A 22,701-nucleotide genomic window follows, 5' to 3' on the forward strand; every position below is an offset into this window, starting at 1 on the left:
TTTTCCTCCCACTTTGTCTTACTCTGTTGTCAGTGTTTGTACTGCAATAACCTTTATCTCTACCAACATTACATTAACCTCTGCCTTCTCTGCATTTACTCAAAGTGTTCACACTAAGAAAAGACAGAATTAATACAAATATTAGAACTGTACTAAAGAAAACTGGTATGGTTCTCATGCCGTATCACAAGACAGAAATCACAGAAGCACTGCATACTTTTACCGTAAGGTTAATTTCTGCTCTCTCCTCCTTCATTAGGTTGGTCAAGGAGGGAGGGCCGATCTTCCTCCACTTGAAGGACCGACAGACTCGGAGCGTGGGCCCATTCTGCCTGTGCCGTTGGGCATCCGACCCATCTTGAGTCGCTACCGCATAGAGGTGAGATTTTAACCACCAGATCTCTTATTTGAGCTCCCCTTCTGCCTAATGCTGTATTTTCTGGTTCAGGTTTTGTTCTGGGGCTTAAGGGACCTGAAGAGGATTAACCTGGCTCAGGTGGATCGGCCTCGTGTGGACATAGAGTGTGCAGGTAGAGGTGTGCAGTCTGTCCTCATCCAGAACTACAAGAAAAACCCCAACTTCAGCACCCTGGTTAAATGGTTTGAAGTGGTAAGAACAGCTGTTAATTTGACATTTAGACCCCTACAAAGTTGGATCTTAGATTATAGCCACTTCCTTTCAATAAACATGAAACTTGACTTGAAATTGGTCTCGCTGCCTTCAATTAACTGAAATACATATTGTAACTTATTGCAGGAATAACGCAAACTTCTCTTCTTTCCTTTCCCTCGTCAACTTAATGTCTTCATTTTGTCCCCAGGACCTTCCAGAGAATGAGCTTCTCCACCCTCCTCTCAACATCCGGGTGGTGGACTGCCGGGCATTTGGCCGTTATACCCTGGTGGGGACCCATGCTGTAAGCAGCCTGAGACGTTTCATCTACAGCACTCCGGACAAGACCTCCAACAACTGGGCCACTGCAGGTGCTCGCACTCAAGTGAAGGACTGTGTTTCTGTTGTTGTCATTTCTGTGTTTCTTTTCTTTCTTTTTTCTTTTCTTTGTTTTAACCTTTTTGAAATGCCAGTTTGGACAGGACTCCTGTAACACTTAGACAATACCAGGATACTGTACATCAAGGAAGGTTAAAACAAAGTTTAAGAATTACATTTCAATATTTCTGATTCTGGTCACTAAAGAATGAATGTTCATTCTTTATTAACTTTGCTGATGTCTTCGCTTGCTTTCTGCCCTGACCACTTTTCCTCCCTTCCATCTGTTATCTTTTTTTTTTCCTCTCTCGCATGTCCTTGACTGTCCTGTCCTCGTGCCACCTGCTGTCTTTGCCCTTCGGCCTCACTCCAGCTAAGCTAATGAATGGCTACATGGTCCTTGCCAATGGCGGCTCCCATCCTCGCTCCTCACCCAGCCTTTCCTCCCGCACCCTCTCTCGCCCCGCAGGTGACATCATCGTCAACATGGACGCCGACCCTCTGGTCCGAAAGATGGACACGGTGGTCAAATTAGACGCTGTAAGAATTTCTTTGAGTCCATTGACTGTAGAGCGTTGCCTTCTAATTTGTATTGTACAATGTGTGTGTTTATGAATGTAAATAGTAGCGCTGCTTTATGTCCAGTCCTTTTTACCTGCCTAGTCTGTACATGTGCATCATCCATCGTGTGTATTAACCCCTGTGTTGTTTTATGTAACGCTCCCTATCATAGACATCTGACGCTGTTGTAAAAGTTGACATGGTAAGTAATCGTTCTCGAAATTTAGGCGATGAAAATACGTGCTGAAGTTGAACTAATGCCTCATTGTGCATTAAAACGGAGCTACTGATAATCTGCGTCAACAGACCGAGGAGGAGAGCGACAAAGACAAGAAGAAGAAGAAGAAGAAAAAGAAGGGAGGAGTAGAGGAAGAAGATGAGATGGACGAGAGAATGCTGGACTGGTGGTCCAAATATTTTGCTTCAATAGAGACACTGAAGGAGGTTTGTCTATTCTATTCTTGTATGTTCTATGTACATCTACACATGCTTCTGTTATTGCCCTGACAAGTGAACTCCTAAATTAGACTCATGACGTTTTCTTGCCCGGTTCCCCAGACCCTCAGAGCCCAGGAGACCGCTCAGGCAGAGGCGGAGGAGAGGGAGGACCTGGAGATCGCTGCGGAGGCAGGAGGTATTGAACCCTCCTCAGCTGGGTGGCCGGCCATTGTGCTCAAATGTCTGCTGCTTTGACTTCTTTTAGAGGGATGTGTCACTAATATTGGCTTCTAAGTTCAGCATTCTACATTGACGTTTGAAAGAATAATTCTCAGTTGTTTATTCATTTTGAGTTGATAGCCCTTAGGATGAAGGAAATACAGTTCTGTCAACTGCACTGCCTGAGGTAGCGTAGATAAACTAGTTTTGCACTTTACTTGTCTCAGTCAAAGAAATGTACTGTGGTTGATCCCTAAATCACTCCCTATTTACTGTAAATTATTGTGCACTATATTTATTATCCTCCATTTTATTTGAGTGTCCCGTTTATTGTGCCCTGAAAAGTTCCAACAATGGAAAAAAGTGGTGCCCGTTACCTGTACACTGCAGCTGTGACCCAAGTGCATACTACATGATAATCGTCGTAGTATACCGTATAGCAATTAGTATACAAAAATACTAACAATTAATTTTATTCTTGAGATGCAGTTTGAGCATAAAACGCACAGAAGAATTGTTTTGTGCTTCCTGCTCTTCATCTCTTTGCTCCCATGGAATCATCCTTCATCCGTGCTTTGAACATGAGTCAAACATTATCATATTCATAACCATTTCCTACATCAGCATGACCTCCCAGCTCTGCAGCATACATGAAAGCTGGCTCAAACAGACCCCCTGAATCAAACGATTGCATAAATAATTACATAAATTATGTACTGTTATACGCAACGATCATCAAAAATATGATTTCCAGGTGGTAAGTTACTCTATAAGAGTATTTTAACATTTTGTGATGTTTTTGGTTCGTTTGACCTCTTTTACGACACGATTTCGGTCAGCTTTCATGTCGAGTGACACGTGTAGTGTGCAACCCTGCCACCCCTCTTCATGACTCCAACCCTACTTTGTCCACCTCCACTTTCACTCACCCCCTCCAATCAGATATCAAACCTGATGACCTTCTTCTGAAAGGGTCCAAGACGAAGGAAAAGAGCAAAGAGAAGAAGAGCTCCAGGGACAAGAAGAAGGGCCAGGCTGCGGACGGCTCTGATAAACGACCGGTTAAAGCAAAAGTCGATGAGCTGATGGTGAGTAACGTCGTTCGCACTCTGACAAAAAAAATTAACCAGCGCACATTAATAGACATGCAGAGACAAACACTCGATATGTTTGTTTACCTACACAGGTGTACAACAAGGAACTGGAGAGTGAGTATGGAAACTTTGAAGACTGGCTTCACACTTTCAACTTGTACAGAGGAAAGGCTGGGGATGACGACGAACAAGCTATGGATGACGACAGGATTGTTGGCCGATTCAAGGTGGGAAAAAAAAAAAGAAAAAAAAAAAAATTCCCAGCCTACATTAACGGACTGAAAATAAGTCATACGCTCGTCTTTTACCCCGGTAATTTATTCTGTGACCCAGGGATCCTTATGCATGTACAAGCTACCTCTGTCTGAGGAAATCACAAGAGAGGCAGGATTCGATCCTAATATGGGCATGTTCCAGAGCATCCCACATAACGATCCAATCAACGTCCTTGTCCGCGTCTATGTGGTCAGGGTGAGTGACCTCCTTATCATTTAAACCTATACGGCAGTTAAAAAAAAACCTCACATCGTAATAAACAGAAACTGACAAATATTTCTCTTGATTTTGTCCTCCAGGCTGCAGATCTTCATCCTGCTGATATCAATGGGAAGGCTGATCCATATGTTGTCATCAAGCTGGGCAAGTCAGAGGTCAAGGACAAAGAGAACTACATCTCCAAACAGCTCAATCCTGTATTTGGCAAGTAAGTTGATAGCTAGCTGCTCTTGATTTAGTTTCAGTTTATTGGCATGTGTTGGTAGAGCAGGAGGAAGAAGTCTGGCTGTCATCAAAACAGCCTGGGTCTGTTGTCATTCTCACATTTTGCTTTAACGCATAATTCTTCTTCTCACCCGTTTATCCTCTACTTGTTTGTGCTCAGATCATTTGACATTGAGGCCACGTTCCCCATGGAGTCCATGCTAACGGTGTCGGTGTACGACTGGGACCTGGTCGGCACTGACGACTTGATCGGAGAGACGAAGATTGACTTGGAGAATCGTTTCTACAGCAAATACAGAGCCACCTGTGGCATTTCATCCAACTACTCTGTGTGAGCCTCCTCGTCTTTTATCCTTTATGTGTTTTTAGTTAATGGTTTAGTTACAGTGTCACCGTATGAAACACAAAACCTGTCTTTATTTAGTGTACTTTGTCTTTTGACAAGGATACAAGTTTATAAGTTATAGTAATAACAGAAATGTTGTCGTCACTCTCACATTATGCTGTGAAGGCATCTCAAAAGCCTAAATTTTTGCCCAACTAGCAGAAATGTAGTCTTCTATATTTATGAAACTTATGATCACTTTCTGATTGGCTTGAAGACTTCAGAACTTCAATTACCTCTTTTGTTATCTATCGATGTCAGCCATGGATACAATGTTTGGCGGGACCCAATGAAGCCCAGTCAGATTCTGGCGAAGCTCTGTAAGGACGGCAAGATCGATGGACCTCATTACGGGCCGGGAGGCAAAGTCAAGGTGGCCAATCGAATATTTCACGGACCTACAGAGATTGAGGATGAAAATGGTATGGCTGCATGTTGCTCCTAAAACTGTGAGATCATATAAAAGCCCTACGTCTGATTAATAAACATCACTATTTGAACGTTTTGCATTCCCTTTCGTTTGCGTCGATGTCTCAGGTCTGAAGAAGCAGACGGAGGAGCACTTGGCTCTGACGGTGCTGACCCACTGGGAGGAGATCCCGAGGGTGGGCTGTAAGCTCGTCCCTGAACACGTGGAGACCAGACCCCTTCTGAACCCCGACAAACCCGGCATCGAGCAGGTAGGAAAGAGCCACGCTTGTCTGGAGTCATGAAACGGGTTGAAATGATGGTTGGACTGTACTTTGTTCTCTGTGCGTTCAAAGGGCCGTATTGAGATGTGGGTGGATATGTTTCCTATGGACATGCCTGCTCCTGGACCTGCGATTGACACAGCGCCACGGAAACCAAAGAGGTAGGCCCGGGCTGGAGACAACAAGACAAACAGGATAACTGTAAATCCAATGCAGATTTAATGGGAAAGATATTTATTAATTGCATTTTGAAGTGTCTAAAGTTCAGTTTTTCCAACAGAATACGTAGTTTTATCCCCAGCTTAAGTTATGGTGAGTCTGTTTTACTAGTTAGCTCTCCATTTATTGTCAAATATAAGTCCAACTGTGTGTTCCTTCCTCCCCCCCTTACCAGATATGAGCTCAGGGTGATTATTTGGAATACAGACGAAGTAATACTGGAGGACGATGATTACTTCACTGGGGAAAAGTCCAGTGACATATTTGTCAGGGGGTAGGTACAGTGGGACGCGGCGGCCAAGCCTCGTTCCCGTGGGTGTGAGCTGTGTGTGGATTTTTTTTTTTTTTTGCAGTTAACCATTATTTTTTTGTTTTGTTTCCATTTTTTTCTGTGCGTTTTTGTGTTGTTTGTGTTTGTGGCGTGTCTCCTGTCTGTCGTCCTCTCTCTCTCCTCTGGTCAATGCTCTGCTGCTGTCTAGCTTTGAGCTTCGTGTTGTTATTTGGAACACTGATGACGTAATTCTAGAGGACGATGCTTTCATGACAGGAGAGAAGATGTCTGACATCTATGTCAGGGGGTAAACACACGATTCCATCGCATGGCTCGTACAACTACCTCCCTCCCTTCCTCCTGGAGTCATTGATTTCTTCCCTTTCTCACTTCCTGTCTTAACCCTCCATCCAGCACGTAACCTTGCTTGTCTTAAACTCTCCAAATAGCACGCTTACAACTATTGCCCAATGAAAAATGAGTTCAGCCAGGATCAAACCACATGAACAACTTGTTGAGTACAATCATGATCATAGTCGAATATATGCCAAAATAATCCACAGATATGCTGAGATTGAAATAAATACATACATAAAGCGGTTCAAGTGTAAGAGAAATTTATATTTAACATAATCAACTGACATTATCATGACTAAATACAGTTTTCTTTTTTTTTGTCAAACTACCATTTTCTTTCTTGTTATGCTGCGTTTTTATTTTATTTTGTTAAACCACAGTACAATTTCCTGTTTTGTAAAACTTCTATTTTATTTACTTAGACTACCATTTTTGGTCAAACCATCATTTTCATTATTTATTGTCAAACTACTATTTTATTTTATTTTATTAAACAATCTTTTTTTTTTTTGTCAAACTATTTCTAAAGTCAAGTTTGTTTAAGGTTTGTGGTTTGGTCCTGTATTATTGATTTTACTTGAAATTACTTTACCTGGCTATAAAGATATTTGTGATTTCAATTTGAAGGTGTTTGGAGCTTCTTGCATGTATATCAGTAAAGAATATGCATGGCAGTATGACAGAGCTCCAATGTGGACCTTTTTCATGGCAGACATTTTGACTTGTTTTAAGGTGCAATTACATTAGTCTTCTGTCCAATGAATGCATCACATTGAACCCCCCCCCCCCCCCCCCAAATAAATCAATTCATTTATCATATGAACCTCCATTAAAGTGAATGGAAGACGCAGCAAATGTTCACAGGCTTGCAGTATAACCATTGACGAATAATAGACAAAGCAATGGGGTAACTAATAACATTAATAATGTCTCAATTGTCCCAGTAAGAAAAATTAAAATTAGTAATGTCAGAGCCTCCTAAATCCTGCATCTATCTCTTAACCAAACACATTTTCCAAAAAATGGATGTGTCACTACAGGACTGCACTGTAACAAACTGGGTGCCGTCCTCAAACAACCCTAAATACATGGAGGATAATAAGAGTATTTATGCAGTGTTGTAGAGTTAGATGCTGACCAAACTGTCTGCATTGACAGTAAAGAAAGAAGGATGGGGTTGTTGTGATTCAGTGGTTATGATTCAGTGGTTATGATTCAGTGGTTATGATACAGTGGTTATGATTCAGTGGTTATGATTCAGTGGTTATGATACAGTGGTTGTGAGTCAGTGGTTATGATTCAGTGGTTATGATTCAGTGGTTATGAGACAGTTGTTATGATTCAGTGGTTATGATTCAATTGTTGGGTCACATGAGAGCAGGCATGTTTTAGTGACCTTGGTGTTTTTTGTAGCCAAGCAACAACCCAACACTTTCTAACCCCAGTCTAATATATGCCAGTGCATCTTAATTACCAAATCATAGCAGTTGCCTTCACATTTTTCCACTATTCACTGAGATGTTGCGTTTTGAGAACTGAGAGTACAGCGTCCCTCCGGTTCCCCCTCACTAACAAAGCCGGTCTCACTCTACTGTTGATGGAAGAGCTCCAGTCGGCACAGACTGACCTCACAGCCTTTGATCCTCTGCTGTCTGAATCCAGACACTAAAGATGAAAGTTTTAGTTTTTTATTAAGTAAAATTTCAGGTAAATTTCACTAATGGCATTTTTGCAAGCTGTGTGTATGCATGGCTTTGAAAAATAGTGTGAAGCTCCAACATCAAATCAGGTTTTATGTATCATTCAACTTTTTTGTCATTACCTCACACACATTAATCTGATTTGCTTTTGGGGAGCCACATTATATGTTTTGATTATGACCTATTAGCATCATCTCTCTTGTTGGCAGACTGGTACATTTAACCTGTCCTATGCCTGTCCTATGCTCTTGTTTAAATCCACAAAATTAATATTCAGTAACTGACAGACAATTGCAATTTCCTTCTTAATATGACTTAGAAGTGCATGACTGACAAAATCAAACATCTATCCACTCATCCAAACCATGATCCTGTTGTTCAACCTAACTCTGATCTATCGTACTTCCTGCAGATGGCTGAAAGGGCAGCAGGAGGACAAGCAGGACACGGATGTCCACTATCACTCCCTGACTGGTGAAGGCAACTTCAACTGGCGCTTCGTCTTTCCATTCGATTACCTGATGGCTGAGGAGAAGATCGTAATCTCTAAGAAAGAGTCTATGTTCTCCTGGGATGAGACTGAATATAAGATCCCCCCTCGTCTCACGCTGCAGGTCTGGGACGCCGACCACTTCTCTGCCGATGACTTCCTGGGTGAGGCCTTGATGGGAACAACTACAGAACTTTCCGTCTGATCTTCCACAACAAAAATGCTGAAGTGTCACCATCCTTTTTCCCTTTGACTATCACCACTCGCAGGTGCGATTGAGTTGGACCTGAACCGGTTCCCTCGCGGCGCTAAGACAGCCAAGCAGTGTTCCCTTGGCATGATCCGAAACGAGCATGAGCTGCCCACTATTTCCATTTTCAAACAAAAGAGGGTGAAGGGCTGGTGGCCGTTTGTAGCCCGCGACGAGAACGATGAGATGGAGCTAACGGTGAGTCAGCATGACCAAAGTCACAACTGTATAGTTTGGCACCACATGTGAAATCAGCATCTCAGCAGCTAGAAAGCCACTCCCAACGGACTAAAATCAGAATTCAATTCGACAGCATAAAGAAGAATGTAAGTAAACAAAGCAATAAACGGTAAACTGGTGGTGGGTCCCAAGAAGATTGGAAACCTCTCCATTCATCTATACAGACAGAACAGAGAACCAGATCGAAAGTAGTAGTAGACTCAAGGCATCTAGCTGATTGATTCATTTTGATAAATCACATTGTCGTGTTGTCATTGCAGGGTAAGGTAGAAGCTGAGCTTCATCTGGTGACAGCAGAGGAGGCGGAGAAAAGTCCTGTGGGGCTGGGACGGAACGAGCCTGATCCACTGGAGAAACCAAAGTAAGATATTGACGTTTATTCAGAATATATGTCTTTAAAACACACACACCTTTTTCACTATTCAAATTTGAGGATGGTTGTATGGTGCGGTCCCTTAAATCTCCTCCTTAAGAAAAACATCACAGTGCAAAAAGCAGAGAATCAAATGTTACAAATCACAATCAATCAGGACTTAATATTTGACAAACATGCGATTTGGGCTTTTTGCACTGTCACAAGGCAGTTTCTCCTCCTACCATCTCTTCAACTGTCTCCCTCTGTCTCTCCCCTCCTTTCTGCGTGCGACTCCCCCTTTCTCCTTACCATTTCTTCCCGTTTTTTGCCTCCATCTGCATTCCTTCCTTCCTTCTTTCCTCCCTCTCTCTACCTCCTTCCGCAAAGTCGCCCGGACACCAGCCTTATGTGGTTTCTGGGCCCCCTGAAGTCCATTCGTTACTTCATCTGGCACAACTACCGCTGGCTGATCCTCAAGGTCCTGGGGCTGATTCTGCTGCTGCTCATGCTGGGCCTCTTCCTCTACTCACTCCCTGGCTACCTGGTCAAGAAGATGCTGGGGGCCTGATGCGCTGGTAGCCTTCCGCCCCCTCCTCGCTGTCTTTGCTTCTCTATTTAGACCCTTTGCATCCTGGATTTTCCTGTCCTAGCTCCTCCTCTACTGTCCTGCCAAATCTCAGTTTCTTTGTTTTCTCTTATTTACTCCTGTGTCGTCTCAGCTATAGAATAGTCTCTGTTTTGCTGTATCTTGTCTCAACTATTTGCTCAAGCCAGTGTCTTTTGCCACCGAGTGCCATTACACGTTTTAAGTGACCAACTGTTCGGCATAGAAACACACAGGGACGTTTTTTCAGGCATTGGAGAGCCAGGCAGCCACCAAATGCCTCATGTACATATTCATCAAACAGGATGGATGGTAGAGGTGGGATCCTGGTTGATTATTAAACATATTGTGCATTGACAACATAACACAAAACTCTTGGGTTTAATTACATTGGATGACAGACTTAAGCTGACCAGAGGCAGCTGTGTTTCTTTGGTTTTCTTTTTGTTACAATGTGTTCAGGACAACTGTGCCTAAAAATAGAATAATAGAATAATCATACGAGAATACGAATAACTGTTTCACGTGTTCTGTATCATATCCTCAATATGAATAATATCAGGAGTTGAATTAAACTAAAACACAATTATATTATTGACAATGAAAGCATCAGAGGTAATGATGGTTGTCTGGTTAAAAAAAAAAGACTGGAGAAACGTCAGTGTTTGGAGCTGTTGGTCAGTCATCCATCCATTTTTATCAACATATTCATAGAAATGTGAGCATGCCGTTAATAGATACAACACGTCTTACTAACCACTAATGCCAGCTTTCTCTTTTACCCATGTTCCATCCCATTTCTCTCTCCCCTCGCTCACCCCCTCATTAACTCCTTCCTCCATCCACTTGCATGCCATCTTCACCAATTTCTTTACTTTCCTCTTCCTAAACTCTCCATCCCTCCAGCCGCCCTGACACTACCTTCCTGTGGTTCCTGAGCCCACTGAAAGCCATCCGCTACCTGGTGTGCAACCGCTACAAGTGGCTGATCATCAAGATTGTGCTTGCCCTACTGCTGCTCATCATGCTGGGCCTCTTCCTCTACAGCATGCCGGGCTACCTTGTCAAGAAGCTGCTTGGGGCCTGAGAGGCTGCTGGGAGGACTGGGGGGGGGGGGGCGGCCGGATAGATAGGGGAGCTTGTGGGCGCAAACCAGAAGGAGAGTACGAGGAGTCTCATCCACAGGAAGGGAGGCGCAGGGAGGAGGAATGCTTTGGAAGTACGATTACATTATTGTTCTGCTCTCTAATCCAACCGATCGTCACAAACAGCTCGCCGCCCACCATCTTCGCTCTATGGAGAGAGAGGCTGAAACCACCCAAAATTACTTTTTCCTCCAAGTCATGAGAAACACTAATTGTCTAATCCTCTCTCCAACCTGCAGCAAGCCTAAAGAAACTAACGCTCAGTATCTGAACGCCTGACTAAAAAGCAATCATTTCCTCAAGTGTTGTATCCCAGGATATTTGTCTTCTTTTCAAGCAATGTTACATGACAATGAATGTCTTTATCTGTTTATTCAACTTTTAATTTATTAATTCTGTTAAATCCGATTGCATGGACGTTTATTTCAAGTGAACGCTTTGCTCTAAACCCTATTTTTAGCATTTATAAGCACTATATTCACATTTAATAAAGGGTTAACTGTATAACGGCAGAAATAAGGACATTAAAGTGTTACTGTCAACAATTCTAGGTTCTCCTGTGAAGACATTTTATATTATTACATCTGTATTTTACTACACTATCATTTATTATCTGTGTATACACTTATGGGTGCCCACAGGAGGAGTTATAGTTCTTGACAAATACATCAATACACACTTCTACTGCTTATAAATGCTGAGTAAGGGGGATTAAAGCAAAGTGTTATAACATTTTTAAACTATTATAGCTCTTGCAGTCTTTGCACACTTCACTAATAATAATGTAGAAACAAAAATATAGATGTCTATTTTCCTAATTAAATCCAATGAGACATAGAACAAGATGACTCCAAAAGGGATTGAGTTCAACTTCAACGTTACAATGTTAAATCTCTTGGATCTAAGCAAACAAGCCAGACTTGGGTCAAATAGTATTTGCAAATAATTATTAAAGAAGAGAATAAAACTGATTGTTTGCAAATAGAATTTGACTGAGTCTAGTTGAAACATAAAAGCAACAAATACTTAAAGATCACTACTGTTTTCTACCAAAATGTAAACTTATATTGTCTATATGCATGCATCATTGTAATAATTGACCACAGAGGTCATGTGTGTTGGCATGACTGTCTCTCCAAATCACAGACCTTCCTATTTTTAACTTTACAGATAATGTAAAGATGATTTCATGGGAATACTATTGAAGTGCACTTGAGTGAAGTGGTGAAAAAAGGGGGTCTGGGGTTGATTCTCTAAACTCTGGCTCCATCTCGGATGGCATTGTTTGCAGTGTCTCTTGCTCCCTTTTAAATTTGCCTGCGCCTGACCTCATTTGTGTTGAAGTGTTTGTTTGTAATTCTGTCTGTCACTGATTACAGAATTATTGATTGCACTAAAACTTGCCTGTTTTTACAATTTGTGTTTATATATCTGGTGAAATGTGTGCGATATTTATTTTTTGTCTCTTTTGGCAATTTGAAATAAACATGGACAAGGTTCCGATTGCCCTGAATATGACGTAGCTTACATTTATTACACTTATTCGGTGCTGTATCAAACCCCCCCGATAAGTGTCTGTTGGGTTAGTAGTGACAACTGTAGAAAGCCAAAGAGTATGTCATCAAAAAAGACACATGTCATGAAACTAAATGTGATATAAAGACAATGTAAATGTCATACAATGTCAATGAAAAGTTAATTAAAAAGTCATTGTATAGTATAAAATAAAATGTCATATTAAAACTGGCTTAGTATAGTATGTCGTAGATAAAATCATTAAAAAAATGAATAGTACTCACAGTGTGACGGGGGGCGGGGGGGGGGCTAATATATTATGTCATAAAAAAACATAATATAGTATGTCAAAAAGTGTGATAATATAGTTGTATATCAAATGAGTCATAGTATAGTATGTTGGAAAAAAGTGAGATGAAAGTTGTATTATGGTTGAAGAATGCCATAATATAGTATAGTTACAATTGACATGAGACTAGCAGAGCAAAAGCCGGGGATTGAGCCGCCAACCCTCTGATTGAAAGGGGGCCCTGTTCTCCACTTAGCCAAGGTCACCCCAGATATGTCGAAGATAGTGAAAAACAGTCATAGTACAGCATGTCGAAAAAAGTAAAAAACAGTCATAGTATAGCATGTCGAAAAAAGTGTAAAACAGTCATAGTATAGCATGTCGAAAACAGTTAAAACAGTCATAGTATAGCATGTCGAATACAGTCATAGTATATCATGTCGAAAAAAGTTAAAAACAGTCGTAGTATAGCATGTCGAAAGCAGTTAAAAACAGTCATAGTATAGCATATCGAATACAGTCATAGTATAGCATGTCGAAAAAAGTGAAGAACAGTCATAGTATAGCATGTCAAAAAAATTGAAAAACAGTCATAGTATAGCATGTCAAAAAAAGTGAAAAAAAGTCATAGTATAGCATGTCGAAAACAGTCGTTCATCAGTATCTATCTACACGTGGAGCAATTTTGGGTTAAGTATCTTGCATATTGACATGAGACTAGCAGAGCAGGAGCCGGGGATTGAACAACCAACCCTCCGATTGAAAGGCGGCCCTGTTCTCCACTTAGCCACGGTCATCCCAGGTATGTTGAAAAAAGTGAAAAACAGTCATAGTACAGCATGTCGAAAAAAGTGAAAAACAGTCATAGTATAGCATGCCGAAAACAGTCATAGTATAGCATGTTGAAAACAATGAAAAACAGTCATAGTATAGCATGTCAAAAGAAGTGAAAAACAGTCATAGTATAGCATGTCGAAAAAAGTAAAAAACAGTCATAGTAAAGCATGTCAAAAACAGTCATTCATCAGTATCTATCTACACATGGAGCAATTTTGGGGTTAAGTATCTTGCACATTGACATGAGATTAGCAGAGCAGGAGATTGAATCACCAACCCTATGATTGAAAGGCAGCCCTGTTCTCCACTTAGCCACCGTCATCCTAGGTGTGTCTAAAATAGTGAATAACAGTCATAGTATAGCATGTCGAAAAAAGTGAAAAACAGTCATAGTATAGCATGCCGAAAACAGTCATAGTATAGCATGTCGAAAAAAGTGAAAAACAGTCATAGTATAGCATGTCGAAAAAAGTGAAAAACAGTCACAGAATAGCATGTCGAAAACAGTGAAAAACAGTCATAGTATAAAACAGTCGAAAACAGTCATAGTATAGCATGTCGAAAACAGTCATAGTATAGCATGTCGAAAAAAGTGAAAAACAGTCATAGTATAGCAAGTCGAAAAAAGTGAAGAACAATCATAGTATAGCATGTCAAAAACAGTCGTAGTAAAGCATGCCGAAAACAGTCATAGTATAGCATGTCGAAAAAAGTGAAAAACAGTCTTAGTATAGCATGTCGAAAACAGTCATAGTATATTGTGTCAAAAAAAGTGAAAAACAGTCATAGTATAGCATGTCGAAAAAAGTGAAAAACAGTCATAGAATAGCATGTCGAAAACAGTGAAAAACAGTCATATAATAGCATGTCAAAAAAAGTGAAAAACAGTCATAGTATAAAACAGTCGAAAACAGTCATAGTACAGCATGTCGAAAAAAGTGAAAAACAGTCATAGTATAGCATGCCGAAAACAGTCATAGTATAGCATGTCGAAAAAAGTGAAAAACAGTCATAGTATAGCATGCCGAAAACAGTCATAGTATAGCATGTCGAAAAAAGTGAAAAACAGTCATAGTATAGCATGTCGAAAAAAGTGAAAAACAGTCACAGAATAGCATGTCGAAAACAGTGAAAAACAGTCATAGTATAGCATGTCAAAAAAAGTGAAAAACAGTCATAGTATAAAACAGTCTAAAACAGTCATAGTATAGCATGTCGAAAACAGTCATAGTATAGCATGTCAAAAAAAGTGAAAAACAGTCATAGTATAGCATGTCGAAAAAAGTGAAGAACAATCATAGTATAGCATGTCAAAAACAGTCGTAGTATAGCATGCCGAAAACAGTCATAGTATAGCATGCCGAAAACAGTCTTAGTATAGCATGTCGAAAAAAGTGAAAAACAGTCATAGTATAGCATGTCGAAAACAGTCATAGTATATTGTGTCAAAAAAAGTGAAAAATAATCATAGTATAGCATGTTGAAAACAGTCATAGTATAGCATGTCGAAAAAAGTGAAAAACAGTCATAGCATAGCATGTCAAAAACAGTCATAGTATAGCATGTCAAAAACAGTCATAGTATAGCATGCCGAAAACAGTCATAGTATAGCATGTCGAAAAAAGTGAAAAACAGTCATAGTATAGCAAGTCGAAAAAAGTGAAGAACAATCATAGTATAGCATGTCAAAAACAGTCGTAGTAAAGCATGCCGAAAACAGTCATAGTATAGCATGTCGAAAAAAGTGAAAAACAGTCTTAGTATAGCATGTCGAAAACAGTCATAGTATATTGTGTCAAAAAAAGTGAAAAACAGTCATAGTATAGCATGTCGAAAAAAGTGAAAAACAGTCATAGAATAGCATGTCGAAAACAGTGAAAAACAGTCATATAATAGCATGTCAAAAAAAGTGAAAAACAGTCATAGTATAAAACAGTCGAAAACAGTCATAGTACAGCATGTCGAAAAAAGTGAAAAACAGTCATAGTATAGCATGCCGAAAACAGTCATAGTATAGCATGTCGAAAAAAGTGAAAAACAGTCATAGTATAGCATGTCGAAAAAAGTGAAAAACAGTCACAGAATAGCATGTCGAAAACAGTGAAAAACAGTCATAGTATAGCATGTCAAAAAAAGTGAAAAACAGTCATAGTATAAAACAGTCTAAAACAGTCATAGTATAGCATGTCGAAAACAGTCATAGTATAGCATGTCAAAAAAAGTGAAAAACAGTCATAGTATAGCATGTCGAAAAAAGTGAAGAACAATCATAGTATAGCATGTCGAAAACAGTCATAGTATATTGTGTCAAAAAAAGTGAAAAATAATCATAGTATAGCATGTTGAAAACAGTCATAGTATAGCATGTCGAAAAAAGTGAAAAACAGTCATAGCATAGCATGTCAAAAACAGTCATAGTATAGCATGTCAAAAACAGTCATAGTATAGCATGCCGAAAACAGTCATAGTATAGCATGTCAAAAAAATTGAAAAACAGTCATAGTATAGCATGTCGAAAACAGTCGTTCATCAGTATCTATCTACACGTGGAGCAATTTTGGGTTAAGTATCTTGCATATTGACATGAGACTAGCAGAGCAGGAGCAGGGGATTGGCCCTGTTCTCACTTAGCCACGGTCATCGCAGGTATGTCAAAAAAAGTGAAAAACAGTCATAGCATGTCGAAAACAGTGAAAAACAGTCATAGTATAGCATGTCGAAAAAAGTGAAAAACAGTCATAGTATAGCATGCCGAAAACAGTCATAGTATAGCATGTTGAAAACAATGAAAAACAGTCATAATATAGCATGTCGAAAAAAGTGAAAAACAGTCATAGTATAGCATGTCGAAAACAGTCATAGTATAGCATGTCGAAAACAGTCATAGTATAGCATGCCGAAAACAGTCATAGTATAGCATGTCGAAAAAAGTGAAAGACAGTCATAGAATAGCATGTCGAAAACAGTGAAAAACAGTCATAGTATAGCATGTCAAAAAAAGTGAAAAACAGTCATAGTATAGCATGTTGAAAACAATCATAGTATAGCATGTCGAAAAAAGTGAAAAACAGTCATAGTATAGCATGTCAAAAACAGTCATAGTATAGCATGTCAAAAACAGTCATAGTATAGCATGCCGAAAACAGTCATAGTATAGCATGTCGAAAAAAGTGAAAAACAGTCATAGTATAGCATGTCGAAAACAGTGAAAAACAGTCATAGTATAGCATGTCGAAAAAAGTGAAAAACAGTCATAGTATAAAACAGTCGAAAACAGTCATAGTATAAAACAGTCGAAAACAGTCAAAGTATATTATGTCAAAAAAAGTGAAAAACAGTCATAGTATAGCATGTTGAAAACAGTCATAGTATAGCATGTCGAAAACAGTCATAGTATAGCATGTCGAAAACAGTGAAAAACAGTCATAGTATAGCATGTCAAAAAAAGTGAAAAACAATCATAGTATAAAACAGTCAAAAACAGTCATAATATAGCATGTCAAAAAAAGTGAAAAACAGTCATAGTATAGCATGTCGAAAAAAGTGAAAAACAGTCATAGTATAGCATGTCGAAAAAAGTGAAAAACAGTCACAGAATAGCATGTCGAAAACAGTGAAAAACAGTCATAAAATAGCATGTCGAAAAAAGTGAAAAACAGTCATAGTATAGCATGCCGAAAACAGTCATAGTATAGCATGATGAAAACAATGAAAAACAGTCATAATATAGCATGTCGAAAAAAGTGAAAAACAGTCATAGTATAGCATGTCGAAAACAGTCATAGTATAGCATGTCGAAAACAGTCATAGTATAGCATGTCGAAAAAAGTGAAAAACAGTCATAGTATAGCATGTCGAAAAAAGTGAAAAACAGTCATAGTATAGCATGCCGAAAACAGTCATAGTATAGCATGTCGAAAAAAGTGAAAGACAGTCATAGAATAGCATGTCGAAAACAGTGAAAAACAGTCATAGTATAGCATGTCAAAAAAAGTGAAAAACAGTCATAGTATAGCATGTTGAAAACAATCATAGTATAGCATGTCGAAAAAAGTGAAAAACAGTCATAGTATAGCATGTCAAAAACAGTCATAGTATAGCATGTCAAAAACAGTCATAGTATAGCATGCCGAAAACAGTCATAGTATAGCATGTCGAAAAAAGTGAAAAACAGTCATAGTATAGCATGTCGAAAACAGTGAAAAACAGTCATAGTATAGCATGTCGAAAAAAGTGAAAAACAGTCATAGTATAAAACAGTCGAAAAAAGTCATAGTATAAAACAGTCGAAAACAGTCAAAGTATATTATGTCAAAAAAAGTGAAAAACAGTCATAGTATAGCATGTTGAAAACAGTCAAAGTATAGCATGTCGAAAACAGTCATAGTATAGCATGTCGAAAAAAGTTAAAAACAGTCATAGTATAGCATGTCGAAAACAGTCATAGTATAGCATGTCGAAAAAAGTGAAAAACAGTCATAGTATAGCATGTCAAAAAAAGTGAAAAACAGTCATAGTATAGCATGTCGAAAAAAGTGAAAAACAGTCATAGTATAGCATGTCAAAAAAAGTGAAAAACAGTCATAGTATAGCATGTCGAAAAAAGTGAAAAACAGTCATAGTATAGCATGTCGAAAACAGTCATAGTATAGCATGTCGAAAAAAGTGAAAAACAGTCATAGTATAGCATGTCGAAAAAAGTGAAAAACAGTCATAGTATAGCATGTCGAAAACAGTCATAGTATAGCATGTCGAAAAAAGTGAAAAACAGTCATAGTATAGCATGTCGAAAAAAGTGAAAAACAGTCATAGTATAGCATGTCGAAAACAGTCATAGTATAGCATGTCGAAAACAGGCAAAGTATATTATGTCAAAAAAAGTGAAAAACAGTCATAGTATAGCATGTTGAAAACAGTCATAGTATAGCATGTCGAAAAAAGTGAAAAACAGTCATAGTATAGCATGTCGAAAACAGTCATTCATCAGTATCTATCTACACGTGGAGCAATTTTGGGTTAAGTATCTTGCATATTGACATGAGACTAGCAGAGCAGGAGCCGGGGATTGAACCACCAGCCCTCCGATTGAAAGGGGGCCCTGTTCTCCACTTAGCCACGGTCATCCCAGGTATGTCAAAATAAGTGAAAAACAGTCATAGTATAGCATGTCGAAAAAAGTGAAAAACAGTCATAGTATAGCATGTCAAAAAAAGTGAAAAACAGTCATAGTATAGCATGTTGAAAACAATGAAAAACAGTCATAGTATAGCATGTCAAAAAAAGTGAAAAACAGTCATAGTATAGCATGTTGAAAACAGTCATAGTATAGCATGTTGAAAAAAGTGAAAAACAGTCATAGTATAGCATGTCAAAAACAGTCATAGTATAGCATGTCGAAAAAAGTGAAAAACAGTCATAGTATAGCATGTCAAAAACAGTCATAGTATAGCATGCCGAAAACAGTCATAGTATAGCATGTCGAAAACAGTCATAGTATAGCATGTCGAAAACAGTCATAGTATAGCATGCCGAAAACAGTCATAGTATAGCATGTCGAAAAAAGTGAAAAACAGTCATAGTATAGCATGTCGAAAAAAGTGAAAAACAGTCATAGTATAGCATGTCGAAAGCAGTCATAGTATAGCATGTCGAAAAAAGTGAAAAACAGTCATAGTAAAGCATGTCAAAAACAGTCATTCATCAGTATCTATCTCCACATATGGAGCAATTTTGGGGTTAAGTATTTTGCACATTGACATGAGACTAGCAGAGCAGGAGCCGGGGATTGAACCACCAACCCTATGATTGAAAGGGAGCCCTGTTCTCCACTTAGCCACGGTCATCCCAGGTGTGTCTAAAATAGTGAAAAACAGTCATAGTATAGCATGTCGAAAACAGTCATAGTATATTATGTCAAAAAAAGTGAAAAACAGTCATAGTATAGCATGTCAAAAAAAGTGAAAAACAGTCATAGTATAGCATGTCGAAAAAAGTGAAAAACAGTCATAGTATAGCATGTCGAAAACAGTCATAGTATAGCATGTCGAAAAAAGTGAAAAACAGTCATAGTATAGCATGTCAAAAAAAGTGAAAAACAGTCATAGTATAGCATTTCGAAAACAGTCATAGTATAGCATGCCGAAAACAGTCATAGTATAGCATGTCGAAAACAGTCATAGTATAGCATGTCGAAAACAGTCATAGTATAGCATGTCGAAAAAAGTAAAAAACAGTCATAGTTTTGCATGTCGAAAAAAGTGAAAAACAGTCATAGTATAGCATGTCGAAAACAGTCATAGTATAGCATGTCAAAAAAAGTGAAAAACAGTCATAGTATAGCATGTCAAAAAAAGTGAAAAACAGTCATAGTATAGCATGTCGAAAACAGTAATAGTATAGCATGTCGAAAAAAGTGAAAAACAGTCATAGTATAGCATGTCGAAAAAAGTGAAAAACAGTCATAATATAGCATGTTGAAAACAGTCATTCATCAGTATCTATCTACACGTGGAGCAATTTTGGGTTAAGTATCTTGCATATTGACATGAGACTAGCAGAGCAGGAGCCGGGGATTGAACCACCAACCCTCCGATTGAAAGGCGGCCCTGTTCTCCACTTAGCCACGGTCATCCCAGGTATGTCAAAATAAGTGAAAAACAGTCATAGTATAGCATGTCGAAAAAAGTGAAAAACAGTCATAGTATAGCATGTCGAAAAAAGTGAAAAACAGTCATAGTATAGCATGTTGAAAACAATGAAAAACAGTCATAGTATAGCATGTGAAAAAAAGTGAAAAACAGTCATAGTATAGCATGTTGAAAACAGTCATAGTATAGCATGTTGAAAAAAGTAAAAAACAGTCATAGTATAGCATGTCAAAAACAGTCATTCATCAGTATCTATTTACACATGGAGCAATTTTGGGTTAAGTATCTTGCACATTGACATGAGACTAGCAGAGTAGGAGCCAGGGATTGAACCACCAACCCTCTGAATGAAAGGGAGCCCTGTTCTCCACTTAGCCACAGCCATCCCAGGTATGTTGAAAAAAGTGAAAAACAGTCATAGTATAGCATGTCGAAAAAAGTGAAAAACAGTCATAGGATAGCATGTCGAAAACAGTCATAGTATAGCATGTCGAAAAAAGTGAAAAACAGTCATAGTATAGCATGTCGAAAACAGTCATAGTATAGCATGTCGAAAAAAGTGAAAAACAGTCATAGTATAGCATGTCGAAAAAAGTGAAAAACAGTCATAGTATAGCATGTCGAAAAAAGTGAAAAACAGTCATAGTATAGCATGTCAAAAACAGTCATAGTATAGCATGCCGAAAACAGTCATAGTATAGCATGTCGAAAACAGTCATAGTATAGCATGTCGAAAACAGTCATAGTATAGGATGTCGAAAACAGTCATAGTATAGCATGTCGAAAAAAGTGAAAAACAGTCATAGTATAGCATGTCGAAAGCAGTCATAGTATAGCATGTCGAAAAAAGTGAAAAACAGTCATAGTAAAGCATGTCAAAAACAGTCATTCATCAGTATCTATCTCCACATATGGAGCAATTTTGGGGTTAAGTATTTTGCACATTGACATGAGACTAGCAGAGCAGGAGCCGGGGATTGAACCACCAACCCTATGATTGAAAGGGAGTCCTGTTCTCCACTTAGCCACGGTCATCCCAGGTGTGTCTAAAATAGTGAAAAACAGTCATAGTATAGCATGTCGAAAACAGTCATAGTATATTATGTCAAAAAAAGTGAAAAACAGTCATAGTATAGCATGTCGAAAACAGTCATAGTATAGCATGTCAAAAAAAGTGAAAAACAGTAATAGTATAGCATGTCAAAAAAATTGAAAAACAGTCATAGTATAGCATGTTGAAAACAGTCATAGTATAGCATGTCAAAAAAAGTAAAAAACAGTCATAGTATAGCATGTCGAAAAAGTGAAAAACAGTCATAGTATAGGAAGTCAAAAAAGGTGAAAAACAGTCATAGTATAGCATATCAAAAAAAGTGAAAAACAGTCATAGTATAGCATGTCGAAAAAAGTGAAAAACAGTCATAGTATAACATGTCGAAAAAAGTGAAAAACAGTCATAGTGTAGCATGTCAAAAAAAGTGAAAAACAGTCATAGTATAGCATTTCTAAAACAGTCATAGTATAGCATGCCGAAAACAGTCATAGTATAGCATGTCTAAAACAGTCATAGTATAGCATGTCGAAAAAAGTAAAAAACAGTTATAGTTTTGCATGTCGAAAAAAGTGAAAAACAGTCATAGTATAGCATGTCGAAAACAGTCATAGTATAGCATGTCAAAAAAAGTGAAAAAAAGTCATAGTATAGCATGTCAAAAAAAGTGAAAAACAGTCATAGTATAGCATGTCGAAAACAGTCATAGTATAGCATGTCGAAAAAAGTAAAAAACAGTCATAGTATAGCATGTCGAAAAAAGTGAAAAACAGTCATAGTATAGCATGTCGAAAAAAGTGAAAAACAGTCATAGTATAGCATGTGAAAAAAAGTGAAAAACAGTCATAGTATAGCATGTCGAAAACAGTCATAGTATAGCATGTCGAAAAAAGTGAAAAACAGTCATAGTATAGCATGTCAAAAAAAGTGAAAAACAGTCATAGTATAGCATGTCGAAAACAGTCATAGTATAGCATGTCAAAAAAAGTAAAAAACAGTCATAGTATAGCATGTCAAAAAAAGTGAAAAACAGTCATAGTATAGCATGTCGAAAACAGTCATAGTATAGCATGCCGAAAACAGTCATAGTATAGCATGCCGAAAACAGTCATAGTATAGCATGTCAAAAACAGTCATAGTATAGCATGCCGAAAACAGTCATAGTATAGCATGTCGAAAAAAGTGAAAAACAGTCATAGTATAGCATGTCGAAAAAAGTGAAAAACAGTCATAGTATAGCATGTCGAAAAAAGTGAAAAACAGTCATAGTATAGCATGTGAAAAAAAGTGAAAAACAGTCATAGTATAGCATGTCGAAAACAGTCATAGTATAGCATGTCGAAAAAAGTGAAAAACAGTCATAGTATAGCATGTCAAAAAAAGTGAAAAACAGTCATAGTATAGCATGTCGAAAACAGTCATAGTATAGCATGTCAAAAAAAGTAAAAAACAGTCATAGTATAGCATGTCAAAAAAAAGTGAAAAACAGTCATAGTATAGCATGTCGAAAACAGTCATAGTATAGCATGCCGAAAACAGTCATAGTATAGCATGCCGAAAACAGTCATAGTATAGCATGTCAAAAACAGTCATAGTATAGCATGCCGAAAACAGTCATAGTATAGCATGTC

At 38.3% G+C, this 22,701-nt stretch overlaps 1 protein-coding gene across 15 annotated transcripts in view; it reads left to right on the forward strand.

Annotated features, from left to right (window-relative positions):
- The window catches only part of otofa (otoferlin a), an 80,179-nt gene that overhangs the window by 50,916 nt on the left and 6,562 nt on the right, over positions 1–22,701 (forward strand). For 2 of the 15 annotated variants that reach the window (XM_068724561.1, XM_068724562.1), the window contains exons 28-47: positions 260–379; positions 449–610; positions 822–984; positions 1,365–1,531; positions 1,725–1,754; positions 1,859–1,996; positions 2,111–2,186; positions 3,152–3,297; positions 3,396–3,530; positions 3,637–3,774; positions 3,879–4,006; positions 4,184–4,354; positions 4,670–4,830; positions 4,946–5,088; positions 5,173–5,261; positions 5,495–5,593; positions 5,799–5,897; positions 8,060–8,301; positions 8,407–8,585; positions 8,888–8,988. In XM_068724561.1, coding sequence (XP_068580662.1) covers positions 260–379; positions 449–610; positions 822–984; positions 1,365–1,531; positions 1,725–1,754; positions 1,859–1,996; positions 2,111–2,186; positions 3,152–3,297; positions 3,396–3,530; positions 3,637–3,774; positions 3,879–4,006; positions 4,184–4,354; positions 4,670–4,830; positions 4,946–5,088; positions 5,173–5,261; positions 5,495–5,593; positions 5,799–5,897; positions 8,060–8,301; positions 8,407–8,585; positions 8,888–8,988 — 2,687 coding nt within the window. Of the gene's footprint in view, positions 1–259; positions 380–448; positions 611–821; positions 985–1,364; positions 1,532–1,724; positions 1,755–1,858; positions 1,997–2,110; positions 2,187–3,151; positions 3,298–3,395; positions 3,531–3,636; positions 3,775–3,878; positions 4,007–4,183; positions 4,355–4,669; positions 4,831–4,945; positions 5,089–5,172; positions 5,413–5,494; positions 5,594–5,798; positions 5,898–8,059; positions 8,302–8,406; positions 8,586–8,887; positions 8,989–9,369; positions 9,558–10,492; positions 10,717–22,701 lie in introns of those variants that run through there. The other 13 variants (XM_068724563.1, XM_068724564.1, XM_068724571.1 and 10 more) reach the window with 13 other exon arrangements.

The sequence above is a fragment of the Cebidichthys violaceus genome, unplaced genomic scaffold, assembly GCF_023349555.1.
Source record: "Cebidichthys violaceus isolate CVI_PGR_0920_01 unplaced genomic scaffold, fCebVio1.0.p SCAF_31, whole genome shotgun sequence".
NCBI classification, from domain to species: domain Eukaryota; kingdom Metazoa; phylum Chordata; class Actinopteri; order Perciformes; family Stichaeidae; genus Cebidichthys; species Cebidichthys violaceus.